Below are 21,704 nucleotides of genomic sequence, written 5' to 3' on the forward strand. Positions count from 1 at the left end.
CACAGCATTTGTGAGGCAGGGGTGGATTAACATGGGACTTTGGTTAAAAAACAAACAAACAACAACCCAGAACATGCTGGGTCACACTGCACACTGGTTCAACCTTTGCTGCAGAACATTCTTACCTATCTATCTATCTATCTATCTATCTATCTATCTATCTATCTCCATAAATGAAAGTGCACTTTCCCAGATAGATCTTCTTGTAGAAGTCACATTGTGCAAACTACTGTTTGCTTGCTTGTTGTGGTGAGAAAGTGGACAATATTATTATCTCTGCCAGGTGTGTGTGTGGGGTGTGTGAATCTCGCATACTACTGGATCCATCAGCCTAATATTGTTTGGTTTTCTAGTTGCTGGTGTGATAACTAAATAAGTATATCATGCTGTACCTTTACCATATGATCGTTAATGATCATTAGTTAATTTGGGCTTTTCTGAAATTGCCTGTGAGTGGTACCATACATGTTGTAGGACAGTTTTGCTGTAGTTTGTTTTTGCATATATGACTACAGGTTTGTGATATACCACAAAGAAACATATTTCTGGGCCTTAATACTGATAAGGTAGACATAAATGAAGTGGATTACTTTTGATACTAAAGAAAATGTCAAAAAATGATAATTACGAAGAAAGATCCTCAAATTATAAGGAGTGTTTATCTGCGACGGACATCAGAGATGCCATCGCAGATAAACACCTGGAGAGATTGAATTGTGCTGATATGTGTATGGCTTCTGTGTTCAGACTTGACCAATCACAATAAAAAAAGAAAATAGAAAGAAAGATGATGTGTATTTGCTGAAACAAAACAAACAGATAATTAAACAGAAAATTCAGAAAGGCTGACCTGCTGAAGGAGATAAACACTAAATCAATACTAGCTTCACAGCAGCTGATCTGTCGTCTGTCCTGACCTCTGACCTATCCATAGGTCAGAAAAAGATACTTTCGTTTCTTTTGTTTTGAGTGGATGGAACAGCAGATAACACAGAATGCACACTGAACACATGCTGTTCAGCTTTCTCACAGATTTAGATGAAGACAAGATTTTGTCAAATTTACACATCTTTATAAGACAGGACAAAATGGAAAAGGAGATCATCTGATTGTTTGAAGACATTTTCTTAAGAGAGTCACATTAATACAAAGATCTATCATGGAATACCAGTATTTTATATACTGCAGTTGTTATACCACATTTTTATATTCTGTAACGTGTACATGGTAATATGCCAACTTTGTTTCAAAAAGTGTTCAGTTAGTTTGTCCAAAAAAAGAAGAAAAAAAAAGAAAACTTTGAAAACAATATTCAACTCACCATGAAAGGATTACAATACCCTGCAAATGCTCACGATCTGTCATAATGTCTTTAAGCGTTTATCTTTACCACAAGAGAATACACAAAAACTGAATGCTTTGGGTAACTCGTTGGATTTGATCCTGCCTTTCATATAAAATACTTGAAATAATGATTTACATAGTCCCAAGGGGAACAGAGACAACACTGTGATAATGTGAGAATTTATGTCAGCAAGATAATAGGAAGAATAAGGAAGAAATGTGAAGAGTTCCACTCCAAAACGCTATATATCCAGACACAACATAAAATAAAATCGTTGCCTGAGGTTTATCATTCAGTGACGGAGCAATCTACAGGATCCACTCTGTAAAAATGAACTTAATTCGTCAACTGAGTACTTAATGATGAACTATTCTTTAAAAGCAATATCATTTGGTTTTAGTTTTTCTTTCGCTGTTAAGCTTTTTTGGGGTCATGTTTTTCTCTCACATTTTGGAACAAAACTCTTGTCATGTTTTCCAGTTCATTAAATACTGTAATTATCAAAAATATGGAACGCGTAATACCACACAATTAGCTGATCCATTAGAGTGATTATTATTTTTGATGGACCGCCCATAAATCAACACAAGTATCTACCTGCTTCAGTGGCTCCTCTCTGGTCGTAACAGAAGAGGTTTTTATCAAAGCAACAGACGGGTGTAAAACCTCATCACTGCTAAACATGCAAAGGCCACGAGTGCGAGGAAGAAAAGCGTGACTGTGAGTCATGTACAGCTGATGAATAAGAAAAAGTGTTCTTCTTTTGTTCTTGTAAAGGAAATGCAAGCGAAGAAGTCATAGTGTTTCTTTGCTCAGCCTGTGAAGCGACAGGATTCCTATGGTATTAACCTAAAATGTCGAAAAATACACTTATTTGCTGCCTTGACAGTTAGATGAGAAAAGCGTTACCACTCTCATGTCTGTACAGTAAATATGAAGCTACTTCCAGCAGCCGGTTAGCTTATTAACACAAAGATCTGAAACAAGGGATAACAGCTAGCATGGCTCTGTCCTAAGGTAACAAAATCTGCCTATCAGCACCTCTAAAGCTCAGCAATTAACATGTTATATTTGAAGTGTTAAATCTTAACAAAACCATAGGTAAAGGTGAAGCCTTTACAGAGGTTACTTTTTACACCTCGGTTTATGTACAGATGAAACAAACAGGACATAGAGAGCCAAGCCTAGCTAGCCCATCCTCTAGTAGATATTTTGGCTGTGAAAAACTTATTACTACTACTCAATCTATCGCTCATAAAATGATGATATTATAATTTAGCATGTATTTAATTAATAAGTGTACGGCTCAAATTCGAAGACTGGGTTTTTAGTTAATTGCTTTTAAATGTCAATGTGCTTTTGAAAGAGATTTAACAGGTTAGTTAATCAGCGTTACTGGTGCTGGTAAGTGGAGAAAGCGAGGCTAACGGTTTAACCCTGTTTCCAGTCTTTATGCTGTCGCTTCATATTTAGCTGACAGATATGTGAGTGGTGTTGATTTGCTCATAGTAAATTTCGCAGATTTTATTTTTTACTCTTCTTAGGCTGTGTATGCGAGGCACACACTTGTGAATGATTTATACTTCCAGTTACAAAAATGTTTTCTTTAGAGTGGAAAAGCAGCTTCACACCAAAAAGCCTAAAAATGACAGAACAGTTTCTCAAAGCGTGTCTATGTGTTGGAGGGGTGTGGTGTATTTTTTTTTCTCTCAACACATTATTCTTGCCATAAAAAGCAAATGAACTGGAAAGTGAATATGAGGTTTCATCACCTCTTCGGAAAAGTGTCGTGTTGATGGCTCCAAGTTGTCCCCAATTCTGCAGTCTCTATGATTCAGTGTCAGTGGATTTTTCGAACAGTATTCACTGCCATTCACCTTCACAACATAAGACAACTTACCAGCACTGACACAGGTAATTCCCAAGAGAAATCTCCACTAGACTAGGATGAAAACAAATACCATAGCTTTATACTTTACCCACCCAGATCACAGTCAGAAAAGGAACCAAAATAACACGCGAAAAAATAAGTTAACATAATTTTGACACATAGAATTTTACAATATGTACATTGTTTTTAAATTAAAATAGATTTGTCAGTTGTCTGATTGGGTAGGGCCTCTACGGAGCGCTCCTTCCTGTCAACCCTCCAGTGTTATTCCACAGAGGCAAAGTTCCCATTAAAAGCTCAGTGCCAGCCAATCAGAGTGCAAGTAAGGCTACCATCGACAAGTCCCTGCCAAGAGTCTGTCCGTGACGTCTTCAGACAGGGCCGAGCCCTTAGCAACACACATGGCAGACCCTTCAACACCCTGACAAAATGAAATAAATATAAAATATATGTAATATTTCTATATATATTCATAAAACAAACCCAGGATAGATTCTAACTCTGATGTGTTCTCTCCATAATATAATCAAACTGTGGTCATTTTCCTATTGCCAGTCCACTTTACTTTCTTTTCGTCTCCATTTCGGTGTATTTTTGCAGTTTTTTGAGGAAAAAAAGTCTTCTTCAAACCTGTACATCTTATGCGCAAGTAAACAAAATGTAAAAGTGCGTGTTTTTTGAATACGTTTTATCCACTATATCCAAAAGTGTTGCAGGCACTTAAGTCCTTCCAAAACATTGTAGGTGTTTTTTTCGACAGTGGAACAGGTTGGTTTGGTTATTCCTGGATTTGTGTGGGTCAGTCTGTCTGTCTGTCTCTGTCGATCTGTCTGTCTGGCGAAGAACGGGCCACCCCCCGGCCGCTGCTAGCCCAGGATGTCCAGGTAGACCGGTGTGGCTTTTCCCATGGCGAACAGGACCTTCTGAATGTCCTTAATGTTCAGTCGCTGCTGTGGTTCCCTCTGCCAGCAGCCCAGCATGATGTCATACACCTCCTTAGGACAAATCCGTGGCCTCTCCAGAACCCGACCCTGGGTTATGCACTCAATAACCTGCAGAGGAGAGAGGGCAGTGGAGTGAGACAGAAGATTTTTACTGACTGATTGCTGTTCATAATGAGAAAGCACTGACACTGAGCAGGGAGGCCTTTGAGGTTTGAACTAATGAAACTGAGATAAGAGAAATAAGCCGTATGCATTCCGTCTTCAAATGTCTCCAATATTTAAGGGGAAACAAGATTTTTCTTTCTGTCCCATAGCACACAATAACAATAATAGTGAATATTTGTGGGGTTAAGATATTGCTAAGAGGGTGATTGTTTCTTTGTTGGATTCTCATTAGGCAGATGACTCACTGTGGTTGTGAACTATTTGACTTTATTTGTGTCAGCTCCAGGTCACTGTAGCTTAAGAGAACAGATAACGGTCTATTTATGTGTAATGACTGTGGCTGCACTGAAAAACTGCAGAGAAAAGCGTTGTTTTCTGGGTTTTTTTTACTTTTTATTTTAGCATTGTCACCACATAAAATGTATTCACGCTTCACGCTTAGGTACCCCATCTCAGATGTTATGTTCTTTTTTCAAAGTTTTCCAGTTATTACGGCATAGAATAATTACCAACACAGCTGAAGAGTAAAAATGGAAACTCTCCCCGTAAGACATATTATGGTCTCATGCAATTTCATGCTCTTGCAAGCTAGCAGCACACCACGCTGTCAGAACAAAGCATTTCATAATCTGCTGCTATCTGAAGTCTAATCAGTGTTTAAATACATATGATTTTGCTGTGGTTTATACTCAAGAGTGTCAACAACAGTAAAAACCTGAGAGAATACAAAATATTAGTACAAACAAGTGGGAAAACCCTGTTCTATTGTTCCACCTGTTGCATCTGTTTACCAAGGGAAAGCGCTGCTTTCTCTATGTTGTTACATTCTGTTTCTCATGTTTTCTCACCAAAGGACGGCCTGGCATACAAACTACCTTGAGACTTAGGCTGAGGGGATAGGGCATCATCTCCTACAAAAACATCTGGAGCCCCTGTGCCTACATTTTCAGATCACAAACATTAAAAACAACCAGTGGTGGCCGCAGTAGTTATGGCAACAGCTCCCAGCCAAAAAGATGTGAGAAAATATTCATGTCATCCTGGGAGTAATCATGACTGACAGAGAATCTAGCTAATTTACAACTAATACAACTTTTTTCAGACATGCAGAAGTCCTTCCAAAGTCCTGTAAACATGGTTCGAATTACAGGGGGGATTTGGGGGGTCTGACCCCCCTAGTTAAAGCTTGGACCCCCCCAAAACAGGCAAAACCAACAGTTCAGGATCTTGGAATACGACACCCCTAAAATGGACATCGGAATGAACATTTTTACATCAATATAGAGTTTATTATTTTATTTTCTATATTCTATCTTCTTTTGTGAGTCCTTTCACATTAAACATGGCATTTATTTTAACTCTTGAATTCCCAAAAATTCTCATTTCCCCAACAACAGTGTCTGACTACTGCTTTATTGTACGCAGATTATCATTATTATTATCATTCACAGTCAACATGAGCAAGAGGAAAAGAGATATTTGCTACAAAAGAGTAAATTGAAACTTTAAACTTGATGAGAATGATAAGAATAAGGAATTAGAAATAATAATGCAGACTGTACTTTATGACAGTGTCTTTTGCTCTGGTTCAGCATTGTATGGGTTTGTTTTGAGCTGTCATGATGGTCTGCTGTTGTGTGTCTGACTTGCTGGCAGTTTTGCTCTAGAATACTTGGTGACCTCTGACTACAAAAGTTGTCGTGTGGTATGGGGCACTCATGAACTGGAGGAATGAATTTGATTTATCATCATCTACAGACTGATGACATTAGTTAAATAAGCAAGGATATTGTAAGCATTGTAAGATTTAAATTCACTGAAGCACACGCCTGCGCTGTACTGGGTTTCCTTTTTTGACCTGGAAAAAAAGTTGACCCCCCCCAGTTGTCACTGTATAATTCGCACCCTGCCTGTAAACAGATTTTGATGTGTAAAAATGGTGGAGTTCTCCTTTAACTGACTAACTAAGGCCTTAAATTGAATATTGCTTTACCTCAGGTCCTATTTTGTCCCTAGCTGTGTAACTTCTCTGTAACTGTTTGTGGAAACACTATGAGAATAATATAACATCCAACAAGATGGTTATATTATTGTTATTATATTATTATTGTTATGGTTATATATTTAGACCAGTAGAGAATTACCTTGTAGGGGGTACATCATAGACTCCATAGGGACAATAAACAGGGATAAATAAACATTGTGGATCAAGAAGGGATGCTCAGATTTGGTTTTGGCACTACACGGTGTTCTCACTCTGTACTGCTGTGCCATTTCTCCCCAGCCAAGCTTCAATAAATACTGCCGTGTAAGACCTCCTGAGTTTCCTGAAACCTTCTTCACCAATAAGGGCTGACCAGTTCAAGAATTTCCTTCCTAAGTACATTTACTCAAGTACTGTACTTAAGTACAATTTTCATATAAAATCAAAGAGCTAGTGATAAATGCAGCACGACTCTGGTCTCTGAACTTAACAAGCAACACGGATAGACAGATAATCAGTGGGGGTCTCAGGTGCAGGAAGGTGCACCAGGCTGGATGTGGATCAGCTGCTACAAAGAGACCCACGCAGAAAGATCATTGCTGAATAGAAAAAGTTGAAGACCAGTTCATCCCGGATCTCTGGTTGCAGTAGTGTTTCAGCATAATGTTACATATAGTTTTTCCTTTCATTTCATCTAAAGTTGCTTCAGAGTTGTTCAAATGATCTTATTTCTCACTATCTGGCAGCATAGCTATATTCTGTATCCACTTGTTCTGACAAGCATTCAAGCAATAGGATGTTTACCCTGAGTGAAATATAGAAACCCAAGACCCCATGTCTTTCATGGCTGCACCATTCCATCAAATGTGTTGTGAATCATTTTAAACACATTTCCTCTATATTCAGCCTGACATATTTTGGTATCTTTGGAAACTTTGCGATCTCCTATAGAATTTAAAATAAAGTTTTTTGTGGGTTTGAACAATGTTTGGCAGCATGGCAGTTTGTAATGTCAGGTGTTTTGGTGTGGCGCAGCTTTCTTTTTCTCTGTGATGCTAGTTGTTTTTTGAATGAAAGTAGAGGAAAGTGGTGGAGCCTATAGGGCCCAGTGGAGAATGAGGCCTGATCCTACGCTCCAGTCATCACTGTCACTGATACAGAATTATAAATGTTCAATCTGAATAACTGAATAATAAGTACATTAATCCAATCTAACACTACCTGAAGACACAATGACTAATGAGAAACAGATTTTGGCTATGACATAATACGGAGCTCATCTTATAACACTGTTGTAAGACTTCAGCAACGTAGTTAAAACAGCTGTTTCATGTAAAGTGTCTCAAATCTTTTTGCGCAACATACATAGAAATGTGCAAATCCTAATTTGTGTCAAGTCCAAGAGCATATTGATGTTTCGCTTGAAGTGGAGAGCATGCCACATGCCAGGTTATTCTTTTGGGTCAATTTAATTTTCTCAATATGCTCGCTTTACAAGAGTAATCCTAATTGAATTTTATTGATTCAAAGCAGAGCCTCCAATGAAACAACAAACCAATCATGGGTGTTATGTAATGCGGCATCTTGTCTGGTGTCAAAGCGGCATCAATTTATCACCTCGTTGGGCCAGCGTGAGTCTCAGAAAGAGAAAAGAATCAACATGAGGCAGTAGATTAAGATCCAAAATGGCAGTGTTCATTTAAATCTGTTATTAGAAAGCTCATGCTTTCACTTTAGCCCTTGATGCTTTGTGTGGGAAGGCCAGTCTATTCGATTCCTACTTCTTCTGCTTTAATAACAACTCTACATGAATTAAACATACTGTTTTTCATTTGGTTTGAAATAAATATCCTTATTTGTACCACCCATGAGATGTTAAGAAACATTCAAGACTTCATCATTTGCCATTGGATAACCTGGAGCTTATTGTCACTGTGTGCATGAAGGCCTGCAGTACAGCCGTTCATGATATATATGTACTGTATCTTGTGAAGGTTAATCTAAATTCAGGCTCTTTGTACCTCGTTATTACCCAGCTGAAACCAAGGTTGCTTCCCATAGGTAAAGATCTCCCACAAGATGACTCCAAAGCTCCAGACGTCACTTTCCGTGGAGAATTTCCTGTACATGATGCTTTCCGGGGGCATCCAGCGAATAGGTAACATGGTATGTCCTCCAACCTGAGGTGAGGTGAAGAGAAGAAAAGACAGGAGAGGAGAAAAGATCTTTATTGCAAATGAATGTTGTAGCTAAAACACAGACTAGAAAATTCAGTCATCAACACAACTCCCAGGTGCCTGGGGATTAACGTTCCTTGCGTGTAACTGATACGATGGGCTTAACATCTCATGAGTGTCTGCTGTGCTGCTGGATGTTAACACTGATGCAATACAGGAAAATGCTGACTTATCTTCCACCTTCTCTGTATGTATTGAATTGCAGGATATGAAATTCTTTAGGATGTGGTATTAAACCGCCCCTTTGTTCTTCATGAAAAATAGCAATCTGCAATCCCCTTTCTGCAGAAGTGCTGGCATTAAGCAGAGGATCAGAGTCTCAAAGCGTGGAATTGAATGTGTTCTAATCAGCTTTTTTATTTTTTATAAATTGGTTTCAACCAAGGGGTTAAGAAAACTGCTGAATGCATGCTCACATGGACCCTCATAGTAAAGTAGTTCATATGGCTGCCAATGTAAACCTCCTGCATTCATAGGAGAGTTTTTGCATAAAGCAAGGTACCAGCTGGGACAGGGGAGATATCAGCTGTAAGCTATTTAATGTCTACGAACCAGCAGAACATGAAATGAAATCTCCCTTGCTGTTAATCCTCTGAGGCTGGATATTAATCGATTAAACAATCATCCATTAATCATCCATGCTCTCAGCTTCCATTAGCAGGCATTGTTTTAGAATCTATTTCCCATTCATGTCAGTGCTGTGCTTTAATCATGGGGGGGACAAACTGGACAAGACTGATGTGGGAATGAGCGGAAAAAGTATTGCAAGTTTCAAAATCCTCGGACAGTATTAATTACAGTGATTGATTGACAGATAATGTTATTAACATGCTGGTGTGATTGGATGTGAAGCCATTGCGGTTGTTACAGCATATTGAACTGCTGCTTTGATTTGTTTCCATCCGAACGAGGCATGTTTGAAAGTACAACAGATTGTCTGGAAAGTTGACTGACAGTCAAACATGAAAATCATTTCATGCAAGCTCTACTCCATTCCAGATCTTCCATCTGTGTCGTTGTTATCACATGACTGGAGTGACGCAATGACAACTGAGGAAGACCATAAGATGCAGTTGAAAGCCCCGAAGAAAAAGAAAAAACACTAGTCAGTGGAATAATTCACATAGACGATACATTTGCTGGTGGGTTAATGATGTCACATTTACTAGAAAAAAGTCCTAACAAAAAAAAAGTAAGTACAACAAACATTAAAGGGAAATAATGAAATCTGGAGGGTACAAACTGAACACCACAAAAAAAGACATGGACAAATTAGCTGACATTGTTTTTATAGAGAATTGATATATTTGAATAAACGTTTAATATATAGCCAATAGTATATATTTTTATCATATAGAACATAATACAGGGTAGGCTGTATCATAATGTATTATGAATAAATTATGTTCTAGGGTATGTAGATTTTTCATACAAGAAAAAACTATGTACTTTTAATTCCCAGTGTCACTGTGTTATATTATAACACTGGGGGAAAATGCAGTACATGCACTTGTTACTTATTGTATGGAATAAATTGCTGTCCTATGACTTCCTTTCTTGGTGATTTTTGCTGTCATTTAGTTTTTGTTATTGGGTTCAGCTTTTGGCTTTTGCTGGCTATCTTTGTGTTATCTTGACACTTTTGTCAAGATAACAATGAGATGGATTTTTAAGTCCCTTTGATGTTTTTATCTCTAAGTCAGTGGATGTACTCCTGCAGCGTATCAGACACACATCTATCATCCATCCATCACCACAACCACTCATCCATCCATGCAATGACTGATCCATCTTTCCAACCACCCATCCGTGCATCCATCGGCGCTTCTGAGCTCAATTGCTGTGCTTTAGGACAAAACAAAATCAAATACACAGTCACACATATACCATAAGCTCTGAAATCATCATTAGGACAACCTCTTACTGTAGCTGAATTTACCCTCACATGGTTCCTCCGCTCTTTACCTCTGGGTTACAACACAATCAGATTCATTTAATCATAAGCCCTTCTCCGAACTCCATTTACCAGCTCCAACATCTGTGCGCCTTCAGCTGTGAGCATTGTCTGGCATTTAAAGTATTGAAAAAAAAATCAACTCAAGTCTTACTAATTAGCTCCTAGTTCCGTAGCGTGCTCATTACACATTTCCTTTGAAAGTCAAACACAATCTCTGCGTGTTAGCTTGACGCAGCAGATGCATCTTCTGGATGTTTTAAAGAAACATGAGATTTGTCAGTCAGCCAAAAGGCTGCTACTTCCTGGGCATTTATGCAGAACATCCTCTAGTTTGTATACTTCATCAAATTTAGTTGTTTAGTATGAGTCCTCTGTTTGTTTACCTTGACTTGTCCTTCATCTATTACCTTGTCCAAAGTCCTGGATGGGTTGCCAACAACTATTCTTAAGTTTATGTGTCAGTCCTTTATATGAGTCATTTATCAAATCAGGTTGCACAATAGTTTGTAAAGACATTAATATGTAAATTAGTTGCTTAGAGACCAAATCATACCTTAAACTGAATCATATCTTAAACTTAACTGAATATATTTTCTAAATGTAGTTTTGACTTTGTTTTTTTATGCATGTAAATAGTGTGTTTTAGAGTTTGTAGTATTAATGTAGTTTACAATCAGAGACACATTAGATCAGATTATGCTAACCTAACGAACATTATTTGGTCATTTAGTCTACTTTTTGGGACATTTAAAATCATCCCACTTATACATCATTGTTAATCATCATTATCAGGTTGAGTATATTAGCAAGCTAACATTAGCTTTGTCAGCTTATGCTGTTAGCTATGTAATAGTTACACCTGGCACTTCTAGTATGTGTCACTATTTAGTAACAACTAATCTCTACGTAAGAAATGTTAAACAGTAAACACGTTATAAATTGGGGAGAGTGAAAAGAGAAATATTATAATCTTTCTTTTAAAAATGAAATGTTCAATTCATAATTAATAAAATGCACCCTTGCTCAATTAAATACACTTAAGGGGTTTTGTTCTTACAACCTTACTTGGTCTGGTATGACCAGTAGCTCAAGCTGACTAATGTTAGCAAACGGCAGTCAGATATTTCTGTGTAACTGACATTTCTGTGTTAGTTTGCTTATTTAATGGCTCTTCTTTATTTCTCCTTCAGTCATACAACACTTTAGTCATGTCAGGTCCCCTATGGTTTTAAAGCAACTCTTGGAGAATGAGGAATGGGAGGAAATTGTAATGACTACTATAACTTGTGGCGACAGTGTAGAAAGTTGAATGAATGAAAATAATGTTTTGTACATGGCTCGACCAAAACAACTGAAAGATAACTGTGACCAACAGTTAAATAGCAAACACCAGTGATTTGTAAAAGAAATTGGAAGCTCAGCATCAAAAATCTATGCAGATTTAAATAGGAACAGTTTCCTGTTTCAGTGTCAAGTGCATGATAATGCCTATTACAAGTTGGAACTAAAGCTAGTGAGACACGGGGCAACTTTTTGAACAATGTTGCTGGGCAATGTTGCTGGTGGCAAGTCTAACTATGTTTTGAATGGATAGTGGTGGTGCGGGGAGGGTGGCGGAGTGATGGGGGAAGGGGATTACGGTAGTAATCTTTGCTCATTACCATTGACGGCAACATTGCCCAGCACCATTGCTCTAAACATTGCTTTGTGTATCATCAGCTTAAGAGGTGTGTTGCTTTAGTGAATCTATTCTTAAAGATTCAAAACAGAAATAGAAGGTTAGTTTAGGGTTAGCACTATTGGATCATGGGAAATCCTCTGAACATACTATGGACAGGCAAATGACAGTTACCACTGAGTAGAAAAATGGGTTCCCAAAATATTAAATAATAATCCCAATTGCACCGTTGCAGTTCAATAATGGGGTCACTTACGCTTTTTTGGCATGGAAAACAAATTCAAGATCGAAGATTATTCTCCCCTGTCATGCAGAACTATGGGGACAGAGACTAAATGGATGTTTTAATTTAATGAATTAATTAAAGTAAGGTGTATTCTCAAATAAAATATCTGTAACTAACTATTTTTGTAAAACCAAGAGAAGCCAAGTGCGTCATAAATGGTTAATAAGACTGTTATGACTTCCACAATGCAATTCCCCATCATCTCACAAAAAGAAGAACCTCAAGCTCTCTCCTCTGGAAATTGGACATAAAGTAAGTTTACATGTATTTTGGGCCATTTTGGATTTGTTCAGTGTAAACCCTTGTTTATATTGTCCTGAAGAAGTCAATGACTGCCGTGTAGTGTAGAATGTTTACTGCACAGTTGTATCACAAGGCTGTATGCCTTTCTTGTATATAACACAAAGAGATATAATACACATGGCCTAGAGGTTAAAAAGACCATTGGAGACAGTTTTCTATAACAACACCTACAGTATGCTGACTATGAATCAAAACCACACTCCATTAACCTCCAGAATGTCCAACATTTGGTCTTTGTAGTGTTTCAGCAAAACTAATGGAGGGCATCATTTCACTTGCATTCCTCCTTTACTGAAAAAAATGTCCATCTAAACAAATCATTTAATACTGTGGTGACAAGTCAGTCTCTTTCTTCTCTTTGAACAAGTGATTTGATGTAAGTCTTGAGAGATATATCAAAATAAGTGTACGTCACAGATAATTTGAATTTTGAATTCATATTGGTTATGCAAAATGCAGTTATGTTGAGTCTTTTTTACTCCTCTTCACACCATGTTTTTCCTTTATTACATTTATCAAAAAGTCCAGAGAGGGTTTTCCTGAACACACACTTTCAGCTCCATCCTGCTTCACATTAATACATTTATACATTTTTACACCTCAGAGTCGCCTAGTACAACCACAGTCTTCTACTAATCCCACCAGGGGTTAAGTGCTCTGCACAACTGCATCTTAGTGCAGAGTTGAGACACACTTTTGTATCATTTTGCCAGGATCCTCCGGTCACAATTCTGCTTTCTATAACTCTTATAACCCAAGGGCATCTGAAGTATAAGCAGGATCTCAAAGACAGAATTATCCTTTACCTCCTAATTTTCAGACTGCCAGCTCACTCTCTGGCTCTGAGTCCCAGATTAAACACCACCCTGGAAGACAATTGAAGCTGTTGGTGTTTATCTTCAGTGGTAGGACAGATAAAATAGTAATTAAGGAAAACATAAATTTGAAAGGTGTTTCAAGTTAGGTGCCCTCTCTATATCTTGAACACACACAGTATTTATTGACAGTCCCACAGTGATTTCTGTGGCAGTGAGGAAGGCTGGCAGTAGTTTTTTGTCTCGCATTCACCCTCGACTTCATTAGCCAGGGTTCCACTGCAGGCTAATGGCCAAATGAACACTGACTTATACCCCCACCTGGTCTCATTAGACATGCAACGTTTTAGTATTGTACACAACATTAAGCCAATATTGATGCCGAGACCAGTCGCCCCCATTGTGTAAAACCTCTGGGCTGAGCCGAGCTAGGTGGGCTGAAAGCAAGGCGAAGGAGTCGGTGAGGGGCTGTATACCAATCTGTCCCCCTGTGAAGCTTTATAAAGATTAAACAAAATTAATTAAGTTCCTGTTAGTCTAAATGACTTATCTGAGGTCCACCCAGCCCATTGCACACAAGGCTAAACCTCATCAGATGCATACTAATGATTCCACTGCTGCTGCTGTGGCGAGGCGCATTTAAACAGGCTGACTCTCTGCTTCCCAAATGATTGCATGCTATCACCTTGGGTTTTTGTGACAAGGCCATGGCAATTAGCTTGGAACATGGGGGAAAAGAAAAAAAAGGCTGAACACATAATAAAAATAAAATAATTGCCCCTGTAATTATCCTCATCTTTCTCACTCAATGTCACATCGAGAAGCTGGCAAAGCTCTGCGGGGAGTGAGGAATGAGTCTGGGGCTTTTTTTTTGTTGCTGTGTAAACTGGATTAGTGCTCTGCCTGTCCCACCATGGCAGGGGAGTGATTGGATTAACGGCGTGGAGAGCACAGCAGCATGGCAGGGGGATAGATTACTGGCCCAGTTGGGCTCTTCGATGGGCGCTCTACAGCCCTCAGGGAGCCCTGGGAGGCCCCAGACATCTTAAAAGGGCCCCGATAACCATCTATACACTCTCTCTTCCTGCTCTAACCACGCTGCTATCTCTGCTCTCCCAGCTCAAACAGCAGTGAACACAAGTTCACTTTTAGAGGCTATGATGTCCATTAGGCTTCTACCTGCTGCGCTGCTGCCAAGTGGAGATAAAGTGGTATCTACTCTAGCTGCTGCATGCCGGTGGGTGGCGAAAGTTTCTGAACGTTTTCAAAACACACGCACACACTGCACTATTGCTAACGTGCAATTTTACATACACATTTTCTGTATTTAGCTATCCAGACCGACTTGTGCAATACAATGTGTAGATAGGTAGCTCCACAGTGTTGCTGCTGACTTTGTAACTCCACTCTGAATATGAAATTATCAGCAGAGCCTGTGATACTGTGAAATTATATGTCTTCTGGAACAGTATGTGCTGGAGAACCTTCTACATGGGTTATATTTGGTGATAAATGAATAACAAGACTAAGAGCCTACAGCAATGCTAGCAGCTATGTGAGGCTGTCTTTAGGCACAGCGATGCTTTGAGCTAAATGCTAATGTCAGTATGCTAACATGCTCAAAATGACAATGCTAAGATGCTGATATTTAGCAGTTTTAATGTTTACCATGTTCACCATCTTAGTTAGTGTGTTCACATACATACTGATGGTAATGTCATTAGTTCTCTTTTTTGGCCATAAACCAAAGTATTGGCCAAATTAACATTTTGACTGTAAGCTGACTCTAGAGGAAAAGTCAAGGAAGTAATTACAATTCATCCTGAAGAGAACATGAATGTATGTGCCAAATGTCATGGCAATCCATTCAATGGTTATTTTACTTGAAACCAAAAATGTTAACCTCAAGGTGCAGCTAGAGTAAACGTCAAGGTATCACAGTCAGTAGGATACATCATCTGAGCACCATGAATATCCGTACCAAATTTTGTACTAATCCATAGGTTACGTGGAAGCTATGGATTATCCTCTGGGCACCATAGATATCTGTGCTTAATTTCATGGCAACCTATCCAATACTTGTTGATATATTTCACTAAAAGCAAAAAATGTCAACCTGATGGTGCCAGTTAGGAAAGGGTAAATGATCAGGAAAGTCAGTAGGATTCATCCTCTGGGGATCATGAATGTCTACGTGGAAAATAACTTTGGTAGTTTCCTTGCCGAGGGTTAGACGAGAGGACTGATACCATTCTCACATTTGTGCATTAAATACAAAGCTACAGCTAGCAGAAGGTTAGCATAGCTTGCATAAAGACTGTAAATGGGGAAGCTAGACTAGCTAAAGGGAACAAAATCTGCCTACCATTCAGTACACTGAATAACATTTCATATGTTGTTTTTTCTATATGTTTGTTTGTAGCCTGCTGACTTTGGAACTTAATATTTACCATACAGAATTGAGAGTGGTATTAGTCCTCTCATGTAACCCCTGACAAAAAAAGCTAGCAAAACATATTTCCCAAAATGTTGAACTAGCTCTATTATTTTTTGTCTTAATATTTTTTGGCCCCTCTAAAGCCAGATTTCCTCTGAGGTCAATGGAAGCATCTCCTTCATTTCTTAGTTCACGTAAGACAGGAGCTAAAAGAGAAAAGACAAGACCAAGACAACAAGACCCAAGGGAGAGGCAGAACATAGTTTTTTTCATTCCTTCATGCAGCAATAATAAATATGGCCTGTGTACTCATTAGCACCAAGCTGCATACAGTTTTGAGGAGCTTGCGCTTGATAAATAATGCAGCAGAGGAGTGTCTGTTTGTTCCTTGAAACACTGAAAACCTGGGGACCATTTTTCTTCAAAGCACAGCAGTGCAGGTAAGCAGAGGTATCCTGGCAGTGTCAGAAAGAACACTAAGTCCTTGAAACTGAGTCATTAGATTATAAAATTGCTACAGTGTTTGACAGTCAGAAATGCAGATTCTGGCTTTAAAACAATTTTCTTTCCTAAGCAAATATTAAGGGTAATATTGTAATTGTTGTTTCCTTCTAAAGGTAGCCGGACACATGCTTTCTCTTTCTCAACACCAACACCATCCTGCTTTACATTCAGACAATGTTACACTCATTGAAATGAAAAACAAAGCCTTGCCACTGCTAAATGAAAACACTGCAAGCAAGACTCTGGAGAAAACTCTGGAGAATTTTTAATATACTCTAGTTAAAAAGTAGAAACTGGAAGCCTCTACATCCCCTGACAGGAACCTATATGTCATTGTTCATAATTTGGCTGTAATGAGCTGTTTTGAAGCTTTTTCTCTCCTTGTCTAGAAGAACCAGCGTCTAACATGCAGTCTACATGCAGCTTTCTGAAAGCCAAGCTGAAACCAAAGTACGAGGAATTTAATTTAACACAAATTACAAATATATGGTTAATTAATTGCAACAGATCAGGGAGATTCAACATAACCAATGGACATTGTACAAATGCAACTAGATATTATAAGAAAAATTAGCTGCCAAGGGCCATGATTGCATATTGTACTAGTAACTCTGTCATTACACTGTGATAAAACAATGCATCTAATGATATTTGAGAAGACCTGCAAATTGACAGAGGCCTTCCTTGAGCTCCTCCATCTGGCCTTTCAGATGCTAAAACATTTCTGGTTAAAAGCAGTATTTCACACACAAGTCTTGCTACTTGCACCTTTAATGCATTCACTCCTTTAGAGCAGTCACTGTCATTTATATCTACCTAAACATGCATAATTCAGTGCTTCACTCTCTGAACTCAGAAAACATTACCCAATATATCATGAGACAGTGATATAAAACACCTACATAGCAGGCACCGGTGATGCCGTCGGCCTGTGCAGGTTCTGCAGTTGTGTCTTTTGAAACAACACAAAAGCAAATTCAGTGCAGGCGGAGCAGGAGGGTATGACAGATGGATGTGATTTAGGACAATATTAATCTCTTTTTTTGAAGTTGTTCCCTCCTGCTGCAAAATGTCTTGGGAGTCCCAGAGGGCAACAAGCGTCAATACGACTAGTCAGCAATGGGAGGATTGTGTTCTTGGCAGGGCGCTGCTATTTATAATCACTCAACACAGGGAAAGTGTCCAATACTGTTAGGAGCTCCTTATCTCTGAGCTCTGTCAATATTCCTCTGTGTAGGCGGACAGTGATGTTATCACAGCGCACCAAACAGCAGCTTCACACAAGGCACATATATACATACACACACACAAATCCATAAATACATACACACACCACCCTGAATTTAAACTGGTCCTAACCATTTCTCTGGTTTCTACCTAATTGAACATACAGATTTGTAAGAACTGATCTCCCTTCCTCACTGCAGTGTGTGTGTGTGTGTGTGTGAGATTCAACACTTGTGTTGAATCAGCAAATGATTCAATAAATTATTCAACCTTTCCTCAACAAATTCACCACTGAATTTGATAGAAGGAACCGACATTTGACTGAATAAGTTACCACAGACTGACTCACTTCTCCCTGATACACTGTTGCTGCGGGGGCTATTCATTCTTCTTTTCACATGTATTTATTTAGTTGTAATCACAGAACATGCTTTTCGTGGTCAGACACACACACACACACACACACAGACACACACACAGACACACACACACACACAAGCACCTGTACAGGTAAGTATATAAAGCAATTTGAAAACAATTTTGGACATATTTTTCTACTTATCTTTCCGCATATTCCCCTTTTATCCCAGTTTGGACTGGCCAGTTCCCCTGACACTGCGGCCCTTTTAACTTTCCATTGTTAGCCAGAGCAGTGTACACATATAGACACCAGCTGCTTCTTTTCACCTGCCAATCCTCACTGGCTTCCCACTTATGAATATTCCATGTATTGGGGCACTGCAGTCCAGGATTTAAGCAGGGCACCTGCAGTGGTAGGTGAGGGCTTTTACCCCACACACTCCCTTATGAATCTTTTGCTCACAGAAACTTACATAACCTAAGTTTGTGGACGTACATATGAAGACAGTACAAAACTCAGCTCACACAGCTCCTTGTTTCCCTGTGAGGTCTGATATCTGTTGAAACCTCATGCAGTTATCTGTCTTTTGACTGAACAGTTAACTCACAGCACCTATATACAGTATTAGGCTTATAATTCTAAAGATAAGAACAATCAGCTGAACCATTTAATCTTTCAGCTGAGCAGTATCCGGCTGCTAAATCAGCTGTGACTTGCCCTTCAGAGACAATTACATTAACTGTTCTTCTGGGCCAAAAAAAGAAACACACACAGGCTTGTCCTCTGTTTGCCCAAAGGGGTCCATCTGAGCTCTCAGCTACCTAGTACATCCACAGTCACACTGGTAGGAGAGTAGGGAACATTAAAACAACATCATCTGCAAAGAAGAGGGCATTTCATTTTTGCAAATGTCAAGCTGCCATGATAAGCACAGGTCAGATTAGCACTATAACATTTACTTCAACTTAAAACACTCATTGGCCTTCTATAGTTGATCTTAAATCAAGTCAGCTCAGACATAAAGACCAAAGTACACTATTCAAAAGTCCAATTCAGGCTACTACAATGAGCAACAAATTCAGAGGCAACTGTGGAATCATAACTATGTAGTTGCCAAATTCAAAATTGGAATCATTCACACAAAATCCATGCGTGCATACTCCAATTACTGTAATAGGAGACTCGATGCTATGGTATCATGAAACTGGCCTAAATGAAACCAACAGTGTCTAAACATCCAATTATCCTCCTCCACAAAGTGCTTATAATGAGCATTCAAGACTGTAAGTAAAGTATTTCTATACCCTTGATGTTAAATCCACAATAAGCTTTGAATATTATATTTCAGAAGTGTGGCCGGTAAATGAACATGCTATTAAGCTATGTCACAGAACACAAGAAAGGTCTTTGATCTTCTGTAATGTAAATAGTTTTATATGTGCGAAACAAAATGTATTTTAACTAATTTTACACCAAGACAGCGTTGGAATTTATATGAGAAAAGGTATCTATGTTATGTTGTTAAATCTTACATTGTTTGGACACAGCCTACCAACACTGCTGCTCTGCTGTGATCCGAGATCTTTAAATTACCCATGACCATTTATAATCAAGTCATCCCAACCTGACAGCTTTCTGTCCACTGAGGGCCTAAACAGTTAGTAGGATTGGTTATACTGAAACACACATATCCCTAGCCTGCACTGAACAATTCACACACACAAACACACACACACACAATGATGCCATAATTCTATAACAACCCAAACAAAATATTGAGATTTTAATTCTTTACACACCAACAGATGGTGTGCAGGGAGGAGCCATGTTCCAATCACTAAATACATCTCGCTCAAATTTCTTTACAAATGATTTTATATGTACAGAGTTGCTCACCCAGCAGGCAAGTACTTCATAACTTCTGGCGTGGCCCCCAGCAAAGTCCGAACTGGCCCAGCTGTCACGCTGGGAAAACAGAATCAGGCGCACCTGAAGTCATTTCACAAGACCATGCTGTTCAAAGGATCCAGATCTGTAGCAGCCATCACTCCATAATATCCACTAATTTATAAAAAAAAATGCTAAATTCTTCAGCCCAGCAGTTGTTGCCTGGTTTGCGGCGTTCAGAGTTGCTAATCGTGTTAAACAGTACAGAGGACATGAATTGGAAGCTATATAAACAAGCCTCTAAGCACCAGGCTGGAGGCTCAGCAGGTTCATCTCCTACTACACTGCACTCCTCTCCATCCTCGCATGAATGTACGAGGACTTGTGTGGGGGCCTGGGGCTGCACTGGGGAGGGAGAGCTGTTAACTCTCCTTAGAAAAAAAAAGATGGAAACAAAAACATATAAACAAAAAATTACCCAAGAGAGAGCAGCAGTCTTCACCCTTTAAAAATACATTGTTAGTTAGCAGCTACTGGAGGATTTATTTAGGGTTGTTTTGGACCCAATTACAAACAAAGTCACAAGTATTGTGATGATACACAACTTTAATTTACTTTTTGTGTCAGGTGGAATCTACTATTGCTTATGTCATTCGTGCGTTACGGAAAAATGTACAGGAAGAGGCATAGTGATGCTATGAACGGCTACTTTTTTTAAATATAGTTAAGAAAAGTAGACTACGGAAAACATATATGAAGTGTGTTAAAAGTTTATATTTTTTTCTATCTTAAACACTTTGGCAGTCTGAACTCTGAAACCTCTCTAGCTCCCAGAATTTTGAAGTATAAATAAGGATCTTTGCGAGGTCTTACCCTGTAGTAGTCACTGCTGTAGATGTCCCTGGACATGCCGAAGTCTCCAATCTTAACCAGCAGGCCATTGCCCACCAGGCAATTGCGGGTTGCCAGATCTCTGTGAACAAAATGCTGGGAGGCCAGGTAGACCATGCCCGAGGCAATCTGGGTGGCGATGTGCAGCATCTGGGAAAGACCCAGCTCTCCGTTGGACTGCAGTGGTTGGCCGTCTACCAGAATCATGGCGTCTGGGCCGTGGGCTCTGGGTTACAAAAAATAACATTGATTGATTTAATGAACTAATACTGAAGATGGAGTGTTGTAGTCTCTGTTTTAAAGTGGACTATGTAAATTTTTCTGAACAGCGGTGGCCAGAAGAGTTAATTACAGTCACAGTCACAAAGGGTTACAAAGTCAGTGAACTGACTCAGTAATGTCAGCCATGAAGCAACATCTAACATGCTAACATTAGCCACCATAAGACTCCGGTCATACCAGACCAAGTCAGGCTGTACCAGATAAACCGCTGAGGGTACTGAATTAAGAAAAGGTGTGTTTTATAGCTAATGAATAAAACTATATTAGTATATTTGTGGCATATCTACTTTTAAATGTTACATAATCTCACTCTAACAACTGGATGTAGGAACCTTTAAAACCTTTTCAGCATAGCAGACAGTAACCTGGCTGCCCCTCTAATAAGTAACCCAACGCTCATTACAGTGCTAATAACCCTTATCTTGGCAGTATTGGTGCCTTTTTCTACCTCTTGAGAATAACTAGCATAATAAAGAGAGACTGTTAGAAATATTAACAAATTAACTATAA

General features: G+C 38.9%; 1 protein-coding gene across 4 annotated transcripts in view; it reads right to left on the reverse strand.

Annotated features, from left to right (window-relative positions):
• Positions 1 to 214: 214 nt before the first annotated feature.
• The window catches only part of ntrk3b (neurotrophic tyrosine kinase, receptor, type 3b), a 186,780-nt gene continuing 165,290 nt past the window's right edge, over positions 215 to 21,704 (reverse strand). For 2 of the 4 annotated variants that reach the window (XM_038702145.1, XM_038702144.1), the window contains 4 exons: positions 20,895 to 21,138; positions 20,031 to 20,099; positions 8,351 to 8,509; positions 215 to 4,288 (listed from right to left, as the gene is read on the reverse strand). In XM_038702145.1, the coding sequence (XP_038558073.1) occupies positions 4,103 to 4,288; positions 8,351 to 8,509; positions 20,031 to 20,099; positions 20,895 to 21,138 (658 nt within the window). In that variant the 3' untranslated portion in view covers positions 215 to 4,102. The remainder of the gene's footprint in view (positions 4,289 to 8,350; positions 8,510 to 20,030; positions 20,100 to 20,894; positions 21,139 to 21,704) is intronic. The other 2 variants (XM_038702148.1, XM_038702147.1) reach the window with 2 other exon arrangements.

This window comes from Micropterus salmoides, unplaced genomic scaffold (genome assembly GCF_014851395.1).
Source record: "Micropterus salmoides isolate LMB-PRFRI ecotype aquatic unplaced genomic scaffold, ASM1485139v1 Ms_hic_scaffold_6, whole genome shotgun sequence".
NCBI lineage: Eukaryota > Metazoa > Chordata > Actinopteri > Centrarchiformes > Centrarchidae > Micropterus > Micropterus salmoides.